At 41.6% G+C, this 17,864-nt stretch overlaps 2 protein-coding genes across 3 annotated transcripts in view; one reads left to right on the forward strand and one right to left on the reverse strand.

Annotated features, from left to right (window-relative positions):
* LOC128606066 (von Willebrand factor A domain-containing protein 7-like) overlaps positions 1-17,864 on the reverse strand; it is a 79,278-nt gene that overhangs the window by 41,363 nt on the left and 20,051 nt on the right. For both annotated transcript variants that reach the window (XM_053622062.1, XM_053622061.1), the window contains exons 4-5: positions 3,393-3,506; positions 1,555-1,735 (exon numbers count right to left, since the gene is read on the reverse strand). In XM_053622062.1, coding sequence (XP_053478037.1) covers positions 1,555-1,735; positions 3,393-3,506 — 295 coding nt within the window. The remainder of the gene's footprint in view (positions 1-1,554; positions 1,736-3,392; positions 3,507-17,864) is intronic.
* Positions 9,932-16,915, forward strand: LOC128606068 (uncharacterized). Its single transcript, XM_053622068.1, has 4 exons — positions 9,932-11,144; positions 12,587-13,701; positions 13,795-13,959; positions 14,278-16,915. The coding sequence occupies exons 2-4, from the start codon at positions 13,573-13,575 to the stop codon at positions 14,617-14,619; spliced, it is 636 nt and encodes a 211-aa protein (XP_053478043.1). The 5' UTR covers positions 9,932-11,144; positions 12,587-13,572; the 3' UTR covers positions 14,620-16,915.

Here is a 17,864-nt window from a genome sequence, read left to right on the forward strand (position 1 = left end):
GGACATGGCACACCTAACATGTACATAGGATTGGGCATGTGTGTATGCTTTTATTTATGTATAGTACTGTGAAAAAGTATTTACCCCCATCCTGATTACTTCTGTTTTTGTGTTTGTCTCATACTAAATTGTTTCAGAAATTAAAATAAAATCTAAGATAAAACTAAAGCTACCTGAGTAAACACAAAGTAAAATTTTAAAATGATAATGCTATATATTGAAGCAAAAAAAGTTCTCCAACATCAACTGGGCCTGTGTGAAACTGTATCCCCTCCCCCCCCCCCCACCAAATTCAATCAAACCAACACATAAATAGAACCCTTTCAACAGCATGAAGTTGGTTAAAAGGTCTTACCCAGTAACACACTATGCCAAAGTTGGAAGAAATTCCAGAAATAATGAGGAAAAATTTTTATTGAAATACATCAATCTGGGAAGGGTTACAAAGCTATTTCAAAGGCTCTGGGACTCCAAAGGACCACAGTGAGAGCCATTATCTCCAAATGGAAAAACTCAGCACAGTACTGAACTTCCCCAGAAGTGGCCAACCTTCCAAAATTCCTCCAGGAGTACAGCAACTACTCATCCAGGAAGTCACAAAAGGCCCAAGGACAACATCAAAGGAACTACAGGCCTCTTTTGCATCAATAAGGTCATATGGAGTTCATGACTCCACTATTAGAAAGACACTGGGTAAAAATGGCATCCTTGGAAGAATGGTGAGGTGAAAACCACTGCCAAACCAGAAGCGTATTAAGACTCATCTGAATTTTGCCAAAACACACCCTGATGATCCTCAAACCTTTTAGGAGAATGTTCTGTGGACTGAGTGGAAAGTGGAACTGTTTGGAAGACAGGGGTCCCATTACATCTGGCGTAAACTAAACACTGAATTCCACAAAAAGAACATCTTACCTACGGTCAAGCATGGTGGTGGAAGTGTGATGGTGTGGGGATGCTTTGCTGCTTCAGGGCCTTCTGGATAAAAAAAGACATGAATTCTGCTCGCTCTCTACCAGAAAATCCTAAAGGAGAATGTCCGGTCTTCAGGCCGTAAGTTTATCTAAAGCATAGGAGTTAGTCCACCTCTGAATGGCTAAAATAAATAAATAAGTATAATAAAGTTTTGGAGTGTCCTAGTCAAAGTCCTGACTTGACCCAATTGAGATGCTGTGGCAGAAACTTAAATGGGCAGTTCATGCTCGAAAACCCTCCAGTGTGGCGAAACTAAAGCAGTTCTGCAAAGAAGACTTGCCAAAATTCCACCACAGTGATGTGAAAGACTGATCTCCAGTTATCGGAAGTGTTTAGTTGCAGTTAAAGCTAAAGATGGCACAACCAGATTTTAAGTTTAAGGGGGAAATTAGTTTTTCACAAGGTAATAGGTGTTGGATAACTTTTTTTTTTGCTTCAATAATAAAAAAAAACTGTAATGTGTCTTTACTCAGGTTGCCTTTGTTTTATGTTGTATTTTGTTTAAAGATCTGTATGAGATCAGCACTGTGTATCATTTCTTAAATCTTATTTAATACATTGAAAGACTTTCTCTGATACCTAAGAAACTCAGAATCTCCAACTGCTGCTCTAATGTCTTGCAGTAGTTCTCTGGTAGCAGCAGTGGCTACCGATGCTGCCACTTCATGTAGATGACCATGGCTGGAATCTGAAGCATCCTTATTTATTCCACCTTGCCACCAACTTGATGGATCAATTATTCCTCCATGACTGCATTTTCCTTAAGATGAAATGAAATGTGAAGATACAAATGATTTGATTTGTTTCTCAGAGTGAATAAAATTGGTATACATTTTTTTAAATAAAAAAATTTCATTGTAAACAGAATTTATTTTTTATTTAATATTCTGGCAGTCCACCAGCATGGACCTCATAATTTGAAGGATCTGGTGAGACTCTTGATGGAGGAATGGTCTCAGATCCCTTGCCATGTATTCTCCAACCTCATCAAGCATTATCGGAGAAGACTCAGAACTCTTATCTGTCACGTACTGTAGGGAGCACGGAAGCAGAAGCTGGCGGCAGGATGAATACGTAGGCAAAGGGGGTGATCAAAGTTCGTAGTCGTAAGGCAGGCAGAGGTCAGGCGATCGGCAAACAAAACAATAGGGGTAAGGCAGAATACGTAGTCGGAACGGAAGATAAGGTCGATGAAACTAAGCAAACAAACACAGGGAATCAACAGCTTGGAAAATGACAGAGAACAAGTCTACTGAACGTATACTTTGCAAAGTCATTGTGGTGAAAGAGTCTCTATATGCTGTGATGTGAGTGTGTGTGAGATTGGTGACAGGTGTGTGTGATTAGAACTCCGGGGAAGGTGAGCGCATGCGTGTGTAAGGGGTGTGTGTTGCTTCTTGGGAAATTGAGTCGTGGCTGGGCTGGGATATGACATTATCTTGGCAAAGGGAGGTAGCACAAAGTATTGACTTAAAGGGTGGCAATAATTGTTGCACACCTATATTTAACAGAGTTTTTGTTTTTTTTTGATAAACCTGTGTTGTATTTGCAATTGTTTGATACCCATGAGAGCAGAGTATTTTTTGAATTTTTTTAACAAAAGATCAAAAGTTTAAACAATAAAGACAGTTATTCACAGCCTTCTTTGCTTATATTTAGCAAGTGTGCCAATATTAGTAGAGGGCACTGTATGAACCAAAGCACTGACTTTATGTGTCTAACTGAAACTTAGGCAATGGCTTATTGACTTCTTTGTTCTGAACCAAGTCATATGCCCATAGTATCAGTATGTGGATAAGCCATGTAAGACTGGTAATGATTTTACCCTTGCATGCAAGAAGTAAATTTCCCTTTTTCTAGCTTTTCCCCCAAACAGTTCACTGCAGAAAAAGTAAACGAGCAAATGGTGGCACATGAGGTCTCAAGATTGCATTTGTTTAATTATTTAATTTGCCATTTTGGACTTATTTTTGCCCAGGAGTGTAGAGTACAAAATACTTCTTTTGATATTTAAGTCCCTTCATGGTCTGGTCTCCACCTACTTTGCTAGCTTCCTTATTCCACACTCATCAGCACATACTCTCAGATCTTCAGCTCACCTGCTCGCTGTCCCTTCTTCTCGGCTCTACACAATGGGAGATTGGACTTTTTATGTTGCTGCCCCAAAACTATAGAACCCTCTTCCTCTCCTTCTCTGTGCCTTCACTGCCCCTCCCCAATTTAAAACCATCTTGCTTCTCTACCTACCCAATGACATGCAGTATGTTCCTCTTATTGCTTGCAGTGCATGTTAGTTTGCTATCTTTTCTACATAGTTATATAAAATGCATTTTATTCTTTATTCCTTTGAATTCCTTCCTAATTTTATTAGATTACCTCTGTCTTTATTTCATTGCTGACCAGATTTTACACATTACCTTTTGGTTTCGAGAAACCAAAATATCCTGATGTTAGTTTCTTCTGTGCAGTGATCTCTTCCAGGATGTTTCCTGTGCAGTCTTTGCCATTACAAGGCCCGCAGGTTGCTGAATCTGGCAAAGAATATAAGAAAATTATGTTTTATGAAATCAGATATTTGTTTCATGTTCCCTCCAACATGGTATGTTGTACATTTTGTTTCTAGAATATTTTCCACATAATGGGTCAGCAATTGAGGTACTTTAAGCTTAGCAATGGATACAATGAACAGGATTTTTAATACAAAGTTTCCAATGCTTGCAATGAAGTGTAAGATTTACTGGTGTCTACAACCGCAATTCCAAAAAAGTTGGGACACTGTGTAAAATGTAAATAAAAACAGAATGCAATTGATTTGCAAATCTCATAAACCCATATGTTATTAACAATAGAACATAGAAAACATATAAAATGTTTAAACTGAGGAAATGTACCATTTTAAGGAACAAAAATTAGGTAATTTTGAATTTGATGGCCGCAACATGTCTCAAAAAAGTTGGGACAGGGCAACAAAAGGCTGGAAAAGTGTTACTAAAAGAAACAGCTGGACATTTTGCAACTAATTAGGTTAATTGGCAGCATGATTGGCTATAAAAAGGGTATCTTAGCGAGGCAGGGTCTCTCAGAAGTAAGAGCGAGAATAAATATCTTCATTTAATAAAATAAACTATGAAATCATGTGTGAATATTGCCATGTATTTCACTACCAAATGGGCTCATACACGAAATATACCATAATTTAAAGCTGAATAGCATTTGAAGGGAATGACTTACAGTCACACAACCAATTGTAAGGTGTTCATGTAGGTGTCATTTATGACACACACCTTTTTAGATTTTTGATATTTAATAAAAGAAACTATGAAATCATGTGTGAATAGTGTGAAGTTTTTATACCGTATGTAAATATTATACATATGTAAAATTGCCATGTATTCCACTACCAAATGGGCTCATACACGGTGAAACAGGAAGGCAGAGAGACGTCCTCAGTGGAACAGGAAGGCAGAGTGACAGGCCAGCATAACGCTGTGGGCCATCTCGTCAACTTCTGACAGGAACTTGGCTTGAGAGGCTGTCTCATAGACCTTGGACACGAACTTGGCGTGCTCTCTGAGGTTCACATGTGGGGTGTCTCTGCAGACCTGCACATCGTTCAGGAAGAATTTTAGCCCATTCTTCCTGGCAGAACTGCTTCAGCTCGGTCATATTCTCTGGACGTCTCATGTGTATGGCTCTCTTCAAGTCATTCCATAGCATCTCTATTGGGTTGAGGTCTGGGCTCTGACTTGGCCACTCCAAAAGGCGGATTTTGTTTTTCTGAAGTCATTCTGTTGTGGACTTGCTCCGGTGTTTTGGGTCATTGTCCTGTTGCATCACCCAAGTTCTACACAGTTTCAGCTGACGTACAGACATTCTCACATTATTCTGAAGAATTGTCTGATATCCTTTGGAATATATCAATGTGATATGCTGTGCCCTTTCTACACCAGATGTATTGCTGTGTGGTTTTTCCAAATAGTTCAATCTTAGTTTCTTCAGTCCACAAAACATTTTTCCAATACCGCTGTGGAGTGTCAATGTGGTCTTTTGCAAACTTCAGGCGTGCATCAATGTTCTTTTTAGTAAGCAGTGGCTTCCTTCGTGGTGTCCTGCTGTAGATACCCTGCTTGTTCAATGTTTTACGTATTGTAGACACATGAACAGAGATGTTAGCCAGTTCCAATGATGCCTTCAAATCTTTGACTGTCATTCGGGTTGTTTCTTTACCTCATTGATGAGTCTTCGTTGTGCTCTTGGTGTCATTTTGACTGGGCGCCCACTTCTTGGTAGAGTAGCAACAGTCCCAAAGTGTCTCCATTTGTAGAATGTTTGCCAAACTGTAGACTGATGAATTTCTAAAGTCTTTGAAATCACTTTGTAACAATTGCCAGCTTTATGTAAGTCAACAATTCTTGATCGTAGATCCTCTGAAAGCTCTTTTTGTCAAGGCATCGCTCACATAAGCGTGTTTCTCTTGTGCAGAGTAAACTCCAAAAGTTTGAGGGGTTTTTATCAGTCAAAGTAGCTGTAGTCCACACCTCCAAACTCATTTTCTTAACGAGACTCCATGTGTGCTAAAACCTGACTCCAACTAGCTTTTTTGAGGTCATTAACTCAAGGGTTCACATACTTTTTCCACAAGCACTATGAAGTTTTTTTGGTTGTTCTCAATAAAGACATGAAAAATCTGATTTTTTTTGTGTTATTATTTTAGACACATTATATTTGTCAATACCCTGGACTTAGATGAAGATCAGATCACATTTTATGACAAATTTATGCAGAAAACCATGAAATTCCAAATGTTTCACATACTTTTTCTTGCCACTATATATATATATATATATATATATATATATATATATATATATATATATATACACACAGTATCTCACAAAAGTGAGTACACCCCTCACATTTTTGTAAATATTTGATTATATCTTTTCATGTGACAACACTGAAGAAATGACACTTTGCTACAATGTAAAGTAGTGAGTGTACAGCTTGTGTAACAGTGTAAGTTTGCTGTCCCCTCAAAATAACTCAACACACAGCCATTAATGTCTAAACCACTGGCAACAAAAGTGAGTACACCCCTAAGTGAAAATGTCCAAATTTGGCCCAAAGTGTCAATATTTTGTGTGGCCACCATTATTTTCCAGTGCTGCCTTAACCTACTTGGGTATAGATTTCACCAGAGCTTCACAGGTTGCCACTGGAGTCATCTTCCACTCCTCCATGATGACAGCACAGAGCTGGTGGATGTTAGAGACCTTGTGCTCCTCCACCTTCCGCTTGAGGATGCCCCAGAGATGCTCAATAGGGTTTAGGTCTGGAGACATGCTTGGCCAGTCCATCACCTTCACCCTCAGCTTCTTTAGCAAGGCAGTGGTTGTCTTGGAGGTGTGTTTGGGGTCGTTATCATGCTGGAATACTGCATACTGATCATGCTCTGCTTCAGTATGTCACAGTTCATGTTGGCATTTATGGTTCCCTCAATGAGTAGACGTATGAGTGTTGCCAGCATTGCTGCAGTGGTTGAAGGGGTGGGGGATCAGCCTGTCAGTGCTCAGACCATACGCCGCACACTGCATCAAATTGGTCTGCATGGCTGTCGTCCCAGAAGGAAGCCTCTTCTAAAGATTATGCACAAGAAAGCCCGCAAACAGTATGCTGAAGACAAGCAGACTAAGGACATGGATTACTGGAACCAAGATAAACTTATTTGGTTCAGATGGTGTCAAGCATGTTTGGCTGCATCCAGGTGAGGAGTACAAAGACAAGTGTGTCTTGCCTACAGTCAAGCATGGTGGTGGGAGTGTCATGGTCTGGGGCTGCATGAGTGCTGCCGGCACTGGGGAGCTACAGTTCATTGAGGGAACCATGAATGCCAACATGTACTGTGACATAATGAAGCAGAGAATGATCCCCTCCCTTCAGAGACTGGGCCGCAGGGCAGTATTCCAGCATGATAATGACCCTAAAAAACACCTCCAAGACGACCACTGCCTTGCTAAAGAAGCTGAGGATGAAGGTGATGAACTAAACCCTATTGAGCATCTATGGGGCATTCTCAAACAGAAGGTGGAGGAGCACAAGGTCTCTAACATCCACCAGCTCCGTGATGTCATGGGGGAGTGGAAGAGGACTCCAGTGGCAACCTGTGAAGCTCTGGTGAACTCCATGCCAAGAGGGTTAAGGCAGTGCTGGAAAATAATGGTGGCCACACAAAATATTGACACTTTGGGCCCAATTTGGTCATTTTCACTTAGGGGTGTACTCACTTTTGTTGCCAGCGGTATATATATATATATATATATATATATATATATATATATATATATATATATATATATATATATATATTTTTTTTTTTTTTGGCTGAATCCAGGCTCCTGTCCGTGGGATCTTCAACTCACACCTCCGGTGGAATTTTTCTGGCATCCCTGTGTAGGTTGGGGGCATTGAACCTGAGTGGGCAATGTTCAAAGCCTCCATTGCTGAAGCTGCGGTGGAGAGCTGTGTTCTCAAGGTCTTAGGTGCCTCAAGGGGCGGTAACCCTCGAACACCGTGGTGGACACCGGTGGTCAGGGAAGCCGTCTGACTGAAGAAGGAGGCTTTCCGGGATGGGTTATCCCGGAGGAATCCGGAGGCAGTTGCAAGGTACCGACAGGCCAGAAGGGCTGCAGCTTCTGCCATGAAAGAGGCAAAGCAGTGGGTGTGGGAGAAGTTCAGAGAGGACATGGAGAAGGACTTTCGGTCGGCACCAAGGTGTTTCTGGAAAACCATCAGCCACCTCAGGAAGGGGAAACGGGGAACCATCCAAGCTGTATACAGTAAGGATGGGATGCTGTTGACCTGAACTGAGGAAGTAATTGCATGGTGGAAGGAACACTTTGAGGAACTCCTGAATCCGAGTAACACGCCCTCTATGGTAGAGGCAGAGGTGGAGGCTGATGGGGGATCATCGTCAATTTCCGTGGTGGAGGTCACTGAGGTAGTCAAACAACTACACAGTGGCAAAGCCCCGGGGATTGATGAGATCCATCCAGAAATGCTGAAAGCTCTGGGTGCGGAGGGGATGTCTTGGATGACACGCCTCTTTAACATTGCGTGGAAGTCGGGGACAGTGCCCAAGGAGTGGCAGACCGGGGTGGTGGTTCCCCTGTTTAAAAAGGGGGACCAGAGAGTGTGCGCCAATTATAGGGGTATCACACTTCTCGGCCTCCCTGGTAAAGTCTACTCCAAGGTGCTGGAACGGAGGGTTTGGCCAATAGTCGAACCTTGGATTGAGGAGGAACAATGCGGATTCCGTCCTGGTCGTGGAACAACGGACCAGATCTTTACTCTCGCAAGGATCTTGGAGGGGGCCTGAGAGTATGCCCAACCGGTCTACATGTGTTTTGTGGATCTGGAGAAGGCGTATGACCGGGTCCCCAGGGGTCTAATGTGGGAGGTGCTCAGGGAGTATGGGGTGAGGGGTTCCCTTCTTAGGGCTATCCAATTTCTGTACGCCCAAAGCGAGAGCTGTGTCCAGATGCTCGGCAAAAAGTCGGACTTGTTCCAGGTGGGGGTTGGTCTCCGCCAGTGCTGCGCTTTGTCACCAATCCTGTTTGTGATATTCATGGACAGGATATCGAGGCGTAGTCATGGTGGGGAGGGGTTGCGGTTTGGTGACCTGAGGATCTCATCGCTGCTTTTTGCAGATGATGTGGTCCTGATGGCATCATCGGCCCATGATCTCCAGCACTCACTGGATCGGTTCACAGCCGAGTGTGAAGCGGCTGAGGATTAGCACCTCTAAATCTGAGGCCATGGTTCTCAGCAGGAAACCGATGGAGTGCATACTCCGGGTAGGGAATGAGAACATAACCCAAGTGAAGGAGTTCAAGTACCTCGGGGTCTTGTTCATGAGTGAGGGGACATCGGAGCGGGAGATTGGCCGGAGAATCAGAGCAGCGGGAGCGGTATTGCAATCGCTTTACCGTACCGTTGTGACGAAAAGAGAGCTGAGCCAGAAGGCAAAACTCTCGATCTACCAGGCAATTTTCATTCCTACCCTCACCTATGGTCATGAAGGTTGGGTAGTGACCGAAAGAACTAGATCACGGGTACAAGCGGCCGAAATGGGTTTTCTCAGGAGGGTGGCTGGCCTCTCCCTTAGAGATAGGGTGAGGAGCTTGGCTATCCGAGAGGAACTCAGAGTAGAGCCGCTGCTCCTTTGCATTGAAAGGAGCCAGTTGAGGTGGTTCGGGCACCTGGTAAGGATGCCCCCTTGGCGCCTCCCTAGGGAGGTGTTCTAGGCACGTCCAGCTGGGAGGAGACCTCGGGGAAGACCCAGGACTAGGTGGAGAGACTATATTTCCACACTGGCCTGGGAACGCCTCGGGATCCCCCAGTCAGAGCTGGTTAATGTGGCTCGGGAAAGGGAAGTTTGGGGTCCCTTGCTGGAGCTGCTACCCCCGCGACCCGATTATGGATAAGTGGTTGAGGATGGATGGATGGATGGACGATCCAGATACCAATCTTTTTTTATTTAAACTTTAATCAGGAGGTCATAAACAGTTAAATGTAAGCTCTCCGCTCACTGTTAATTGAGTTAAAATAAAAGCAATGACAAATACTGTTGGTTAATTGATACAAGCATAAACAAGCATAAAATATTTGTTTTTAAATATCTTAAACAATAAAGAGTCCTAATTAAAAGTAGACTAACACAGGCATGATCTATATTAGGAAAAAGGCTAATAGCTTTCTAAGGAGATAGCGAACTAAGCTTAATGTCAAATTGATATTAAATGCAACCCACAGTAATTAAACATTATTTCATTTCTCATTTTAGATATATTTAATGAATTTATTATATCTATTTTTAATATTAAATTATTTGTTTATTACTAAGCACATTTTCTATCTTGACATTTTATTAGTTTTCTGTTTGTTTATTTATCAGTTGTTCCTTTTAGATCGGTTTCCCCAGTACAGTGTTGCCATGTTTGCTGATAATATTGTGTTTTTTGAGGGGTCTTATATCAAAACATGGAAACTGGTACTGACTATTCTAATGATATCTGGCAACCGTGAGTTTTAAATGAAGTGAATACGCTATGTATTAGAGTTGGTGAAGAGCGTGGAGGAGAGCAGCAGCGTACTCCTTCTGAACAGTTGCTACTCTTGATTATGATTGGTGAGGAATTTTTTAATAAAGGAGTTTGAATTAAACCCACCTTGTAGCGTTAGCATTATTATTAATTTACTCCGCGCGCAGCCGCTGTGTCTACACGAGCAGGTGAAAGTTCAGGCCATTTTGCGGGATCAATAAAAGATGGCGGCTGTGAGCTCGGAGAGTTCAGAGAAACCGATGATGTAGAGTTACTCTCTTCATCATAATGGCTTCTCTGCAGTATTTACACACTTTTCTCGGTTGACTGAGGAGATGAAAAGCAGTGTGAAAGTAACTCTTTCTCGGTGTAGATGCATTTTGGACTTCCTGTAGTTTTTATTCTGATTGTATTATACAACTCCGAACAGGTCACTCGCACCGGTGCGGATAAATATTTATTCACAGTCGCACAAAATACTTTTCAGTCACAAATGCTAGTGAAATGGTCGCTCTGCAGAGCCTTGAGTTTCCCTCTGTAGTGCCATTTAGCATCGTGCTAGCTAGTGTCATGATTTCCCCTTGCACAAGCGCTGGAGCTCGCAGAGAAACTCCATTTCCTGGTTTTGGCATTACGAAATGACGTCATCCCTGCGTCGCCCTGTGTGATTGGCTGTAAGTGTAGGAAGCGCTTGATTTGAGTGGAGAAAACAGCGGATTGTTCTATGAGCAGAGGCCGAACTTCAATATCGCAGTCGATCATGTTCATTTAATCGTGGGCAGTCAAAATCGTAATCGCAATCGATATTCCATTAATTGTGCAGCCCTAATGCGATGAACAAGTTCTCTGACACTTTAATACGGTTGTATTCATAGTTCCTGGACTGGGTAGCTGTGCTGGGCAACGTGACCTCAGGGAAGTCCACACTCCTCCCAGCTTACTCAAGGGGAGCTGGACAACGGTAGGGGCAGAGCACGACTACACCTCTTTGGGCATCTCCATGAGATTCGGACAGGAAGGACCTCCAGTATCAGCCTTGAGATCCTGGGCTTTAACGGCAAAGGAGAGGTGAGGGATCAGGGTTTATATGTCATATGTCCAGAGCTTAAGTTGATATCAAGTTTATTTTTACTGTATATTTTAAAAAAAGCAAAAACTGTGCTTCCTGCTTTTGCCAGACCATTTCCTTTTTATTGCTGTCAAGCCATTTGCTTTGTATCTTATTTGCATTGAACCAGGCAGCACTGAAGAGGACTATTTTGTTTAAAATCCAGGGATGTTCTGTTCTTGGTGGAATTAAGCACCACTTGCCATTATCGCACAACAGGAAGTTGTATAGATCACGTTGTTGTGTTGTCCCTAATGGGTTTTAATGACATTCAATGAACGTCTTTAATGACATTTAATGAGGTGTTCTTTATTGTACTGTCTTATGGGTTAAGGCTAGGGTCAGGTCCCAACCCAGGCTATTTGGGTGCTGTAGTTTCTATCTTTTGTATAATATTGATTCTGTACGATCACTTTTTAAATAATAATGTCGTTCTGTGTGGTAGCATATGACATTTTATGTCCACTGTTAAATCAAATTTCATTCTCCTGCAGTCCTGCCTTCTGGCCTGAGATGCACCCCAGAGCAGAATTGTCTTTATCAGCAGGCAGAAATCATTTAGAATTGTAACAAAAGTATACGTCTGATCATTGCATTCTACAACCTTCATGCTGGATTCAGTGCTACATCAAAAGACCTAGCGGAGTACCCAGGAAAGCATTTGTATAGATGTGGAGCAAGGGTGGGAAAAAAGCATTCAGATTATGTTTGAGAAAACCAAAAACATGTTTTACATAACAAAGTCGTGGCACGAGCTCAGGGAAACAAGGGTGACCGAAGGATGAAAAATATATATATATACGAGTAGCAGTAGGTTCTCGTAAGGCAATAAATGAGGCATCAGTTTATTTTGTTCTTTTTTTTTTTTTTTTTTTTAGCATTAGGTTTAGGGGGAAAAAAGGCTTTGTTCTTCTCTAGGTTGTGATATAGCTTTCCTTGATATTGTTGTCTTTGGTTAGTGGACAGGTATGTTCTGTTCTGATATAATTGTATTTGTCAACCCTGACGTGACCTCTCTAGATCCTCTCTGCTCTCAGAGCTGCTGTTCAAACACACATCTATATGAATAGCTCACGTATTACCTACAAATATACATGTAAAAAATACAGCTGCTTCTGGAACTTGTTCATTATGGACTATAGAATATCCTTTAGGATAAGGTCTCCAGTGTTTATGTAATTGTATACAAAGTCGACATCTTTTGTCTTCGCCACGATTCTCCCTTACGATGACTGCCGAGATGCATCCTGAAATATCTATTACTCTTGAAAGCATAAACATGCATTAGATTTCTTTGTTTTCCTGTGAGGAGTGCTAAAGTTCAAAATAACGTGTGTAGATTTATACATGTCAAGTCTACAACAAGTGATCACCCACGCAAATGCGATGATCTGATTTTCAGTGGGCACCACGCGGGAGCACTTCAGACTGGCGATGGCTCTGAAGGTGCCGATCTTCATCGTGGTCAGTAAGGTGGATCTGTGCACAAAAGGCACGGTGGAGAGAACTGTGCGGCAGCTGGAGCGTGTCCTCAAGCAGCCCGGCTGCAACAAAATTCCACTTGTGGTGAACAACGAAGGCGATGCAGTCACTGCGGCCCAGCAGTTTGCACAGTCCCCCAGGTGGATTATATATTTATTTATTTATATATTTATTTATTTAAACCACTATAATAATAAGCACTGGAAACAGGGCATATTCAACAGTTTTAACCCGAATTGGTCTTGGTGTTTATTTATTTGTTATTTTATTTTATTTTTTACTTTTGATGTCTTGTTAGAAAAGATTCCGTTTCATTGCACTAAGAAACTGAATTATAATTTGCAATTCTCAGACCTGACTGTCTTGCTGTCCTTTACCCTCTGTCTCATTCGTTTCGACTTTCCGTTGTTGCTCTGTACAGCGTCACGCCGGTCTTCACGTTGTCCAGAGTATCGGTGGAGAACCTAGAGCTGCTCAAGGTGTTCTTTAAAATCCTGCCTCCCCTCAGCAACAGCAAAGAGAATGAGGAGCTCATGCAGCAACTCACCGAGTTCCAGGTTCGTACAATCTTACAAAGCAAATATGGAACATGCCCTAATCCTTCTTTTAAAGAAATTCTTCTTCACCCGAGAACTCGAGATTTACCCTGGTTTTAATTTGTCCTGCAGGTTCATGAGATTTATACAGTACCTGCTGTTGGGACTGTAGTGGGTGGAACTCTTTACAGGTAATAACAAGTACGACATTTTGAGTCATAGTGGATGTAGAAGCGGAAGCTTTTTTAAATTTTATTTTATTTATTTATTTATGTATTTATTTATTTTAATTAACCATGTCCTAATCCGACCTTGCTTCAGTGCAGCAGGATCTGCCGAGAGGGGGAGCAGTTAGCGGTAGGGCCAATGGATGACGGCCAGTTCTGCAATCTCACCGTGTGCAGCATCCAGGGAAACGGATCAGCGTGTAGAGAGCTTCGGGCAGGACAGGCAGCTACACTGGCACTGGGCGAGTTCGACCGCTCGTTGTTACAAAAAGGTTTGTGTGCGTCTCTGCGTGCAAGGGATGATTCGGTTAGAGGGCTTGGTTTTTTTTCCGTGCTCTTACGTACACATTCTTTTTTTACTGTAGGGAATGGTGATAGTGAGTCCGGAGATGAATCCCACTATCTGCTGGATGTTTGAAGCTGAGATTGTATTGCTCTTCCATGCTAAGACTTTCCACAAGGGCATCCAGGTGACAGTGCACGTGGGCAACGTGACACAGATGGCCACAGTGGAGGCTCTGCAAGGGAAGGTGAGATTGTGTTTGTATACTTGTTGCCATACATGACATACATACGTCCCTGTGTCTCTCTTTCTTTTTCTCACATTTTTTGATTCATACCTACATGGGGGTTACTCATGCACAATGTTCTAGAGAGTATAAGATCACAGATGTCTATTTAATTATTAATTTAGCCTGGCAGTTGTTCTAGGAGACCTAGATCTCCGGAATTTGTAGTCTCAGCCCTGCCGTTATTTCTTGCTTAATGTATATACAAGCTGATAAAATATGTTAAGTTCATATATTATAACTACCTTGAAATATGTTTTATGATTAAACTATGAAAAGAACCTCAACCTTGACAGCCCGGGGAAATACAATCGCGTCAGGAGAAAAAGAGGTCCAAGAAGAAAAAAGGGAACAAGCCTGCCCCAAGGTATCCAGCGATATGGAGAAAGACGGATAGGAAAATCTTCCGCTAAGAAGGCTGATCCTGACGTTCTCCAGCGAGACCTGCGAGCTTTACAACTCGACACGCTGGATGTGAATAGAACTGAAGAACTAATATTGGAAAGTAATCGTTTAATGGAAAAATGTGATAGAGTGCTGAGTGCCTTGAATCAGGAGGCTGAATTGGAGAAATTGATAGCACGCATAGGTATGACATTGAAGCATATTAGTGTAACGTGAGAGAACATGCATTCTGTTTCTTAAACCACACAGCTTCCTGTTTTTCTCTTAAGTAAGCATTCTTTACCAATATGTTGAACTTTATGCTGTACGTGTTTTTTTTTTTTTTTTTTTTTTTAGAAATAACCGCTACATTCTTGTTTTTCTCTTAAGAAAGCGAGCTAGCGCTGTACGCTTTTCTGAGAAAAGACTGCTATATTCTAAGTTTTTCTGCAGAAAGCGAGCTGGTGCACAAAAACCTCATGATATTTTGATCATCAAGCTTAAACCCTAGCACCTGAAACCGCAGTAGAAAAAGGTATAAATACTTGGAAGAAGCCAGCATAGACTTGCCATTCCTCGGGTGAAGGTCTTGTCGTTTTAATTTCTTGGAAAGAAAACCACTATTCAGATCCTGCATGGTCTAAGGCTTTTCTTATTTTATTTTTTGTTTATATTTTGAGTTAAAGGTAATTGTAATCCTTTCGTTCTTTACTTTTGTAGTGGGGTGTGTCATGGTTGAAACGTCACCCTTATTAACTACATGGCCAATGGGCTCTCTCTCTACCACAGTATATAAGTGGTTGTTTATGCCTCCCAGAATGCGTCATGGTCGAAAACCCGCCCCTTCCTTTAGTTGCTATGGACTACAGAGGTATGTGTTTTTAGCTTTGTTGCTTAGCTGTTTGATGCTAGCGTTGTCCATTTACCATGCGATTTACTTGTTTAGTGTGACGTTGGGCTACCGAGACTGTGTGCAGGTGTGATGTGCTGCTCACAATCGGTGTGGTGTGCCATCAAGGCTTCCAACCGTGTAGCATGGTAATTTAACGTAGCTCCGGTTGGCACGCTAGCTGTTGCTGTCACAACTATTAAAGACGCCATCATGATGTTCGTATGTGCCATCGTGAGTATCGTGTCATCAGATCACGGTAGGTAAATTGTTTAGTTCTGTTACTCGAGCTAAACTATCTTGCATGCTTTCCAAATTGAGGTTGTAACACCTGTTTGTTCTTAGGGTCCTCGATTTGGCATGTGTTAAGGCGGGCTGAGTGAGATGTGGTGATATCTGTATAGCGCCTCCCCCTCACTCACGGAGCCACGTTGCTGCTTTGTTGCTGCTTGATGCTGCTTTGGGGCTGCTTGATTGTTTGGCTTTATTTTGTTCTGCTTTGTTTCATTATTTTGTTTTGTGTTGGTTACTGTCACTAAGATCAGTTTTCTTTAATTCAACTGTGTTGTAACAGTTTATCAATTATGCTGATACTGCTATGTGGTAGTAGTGGTTTTGGTCAGTCTTGGTAAACTTGCTACCTGTAATCAGTTTGAGCTTGAGGTTATCTGTGTTTTTGTGACAGTAAGTTTGTTTTGTTTGTCTGCTTTGAGCTTATTGTAATTGATTTTGTGTGTTTTTGTTTTTTCCTTGTAGGAGCTGAGTGCTTCCTGAGGCTGGGGGGAGTTCTTTGCTGCACCTTTGGCTTTACTTAATTAAGGGTCGTCATTATTGCTGTGTTTATTTGCAGTGAATTTTGTGGGTATGATTCTGATTAGTGGGGTGCTTTTCCCTTTTGTATAGCTGGTGCTGTCGTACTAGCCTGCCCTTCATACAGGAAGCCTCAGTTCTCCTATGATTATTGTTAATTTCCTCTTGTGATAGTTTTATTTAACCAATGCCTGATTGTGTTGGCTGCTCCTTTTTTAAAAATAATTCTTGGCCAGTCTTTTAAACTTTAAAATAAAATGTATTTTTATATGGAAACCCATGCCTCTTGCCTGTTCTACGTGGAACGTACTTGCGTGTCTTTTATATGGGTTATTTTCCCCATTTTCTCGGGGTGGCGTAGTTGGTCCAAAACAAAATGAGCCGCATAGCTACACAGTAGTAGTTGTAGAGTAAAACGAGCCACATTGCTACATTTGGTGTAGTCGGCAGGATCACTATAGTATCTAAACGAAACGAGCCACATTGCTACACGTGGCGTAGTCTTTTTATTTTCCCCATTTTCTCGGGGAGGCGAAGTTGGTTCAAAACGAAATGAATGAGCCACATTACTACAGGTGGCGTAGTTGGCAGGATACAAAACGAGCCGCATAGCTACACGTGGCATAGTCTTTATTATCCCCCTTTTCTTGGGGTGGCGTACTTGGTACAAAACGAAACGGACGAGTTACATTGCTACACGTTAATAAACCGAAGTCCATACCAAGGACGATTCGTATATCTCACTGCAAGAGTACGACTCCTTTTGTTATCAGCCTTCAAGAGAAGAAAAAGGACTTCAAAGGGTTCTCGAGCCCAGAGGCAAGAAGGTTTCACTTCCTGAGAAAGGTAAGAGAAAGTAATTCTACTTTATCAGTTGTATGATAAGAGTAGCGGGTAGAACACAGAACACTGGGATAAGGAATTCCAGGGAAAATATTACACAGTACATTACTAGGCTTACAGTAACCATTAGCTATGTCATTATCTTCTAGATGGCTGCCTAAAGCTCACACGCATTGATCTGACCATGTGATTTGTTAGCTTAGTTTTTTATTTTTTATTCATTTACAAGATCCTTAGAATGCCTTCGCTAGCTGATAAAAGCTTTGAGTGGACACAAATACTATATAAATAGTATGAAACTTATGATACAGGACACGGGCCAATCATTGTTTAATTGTAGGGGCACAATGTTAAGGCTTTGGGGCAAAAATTAACAATGACATTAATCAGGAGCATGCAGTGGACTTTTCATACCACAGCATGGTATGAACACAAGCTAATGAGTTTCTAGGCAACTTGGATTCGTTCTTTGCGGTAAGATCTAAACACTTCTCCAGTTTTAATATGTGCGAGACTGTCCGTATTGTAGTACGTACAGTACCAGTCAAATGTTTGTGGACACTCGGCTGAAATGTTTCTCATAAGCTTAAAAACCTTTTGATCTGAAAGTGTATTATTAAATGTTTGAAATCGGTGTTGTAGACAAAAAAAAAATAATCGCGCCAACATATTCATTTCTTCATTAGAACACTAACATTTTTTTGGAGCAAAATATTCCAAAAAGCAGCCGATGAGTGTCCAGCGTAGGTGGGAACTCCTTTAATACTGTTTAAAAAGCATCTCAGGGGGATTCCTCAAGAAATCGTTTGAGAAAATGCCAAGAATATATTTCTGGAAATTCTAGACAAAAAGGGTGTTTACTTTGAAGATGCTAAAATACTAAATTATTTTGATTTTATTATTATTATTATTATTATTATTATAAAATGTGTGTGTGTGT

Source organism: Ictalurus furcatus, chromosome 3 (assembly GCF_023375685.1).
Source record: "Ictalurus furcatus strain D&B chromosome 3, Billie_1.0, whole genome shotgun sequence".
Classification (NCBI taxonomy): Eukaryota; Metazoa; Chordata; class Actinopteri; order Siluriformes; family Ictaluridae; genus Ictalurus; species Ictalurus furcatus.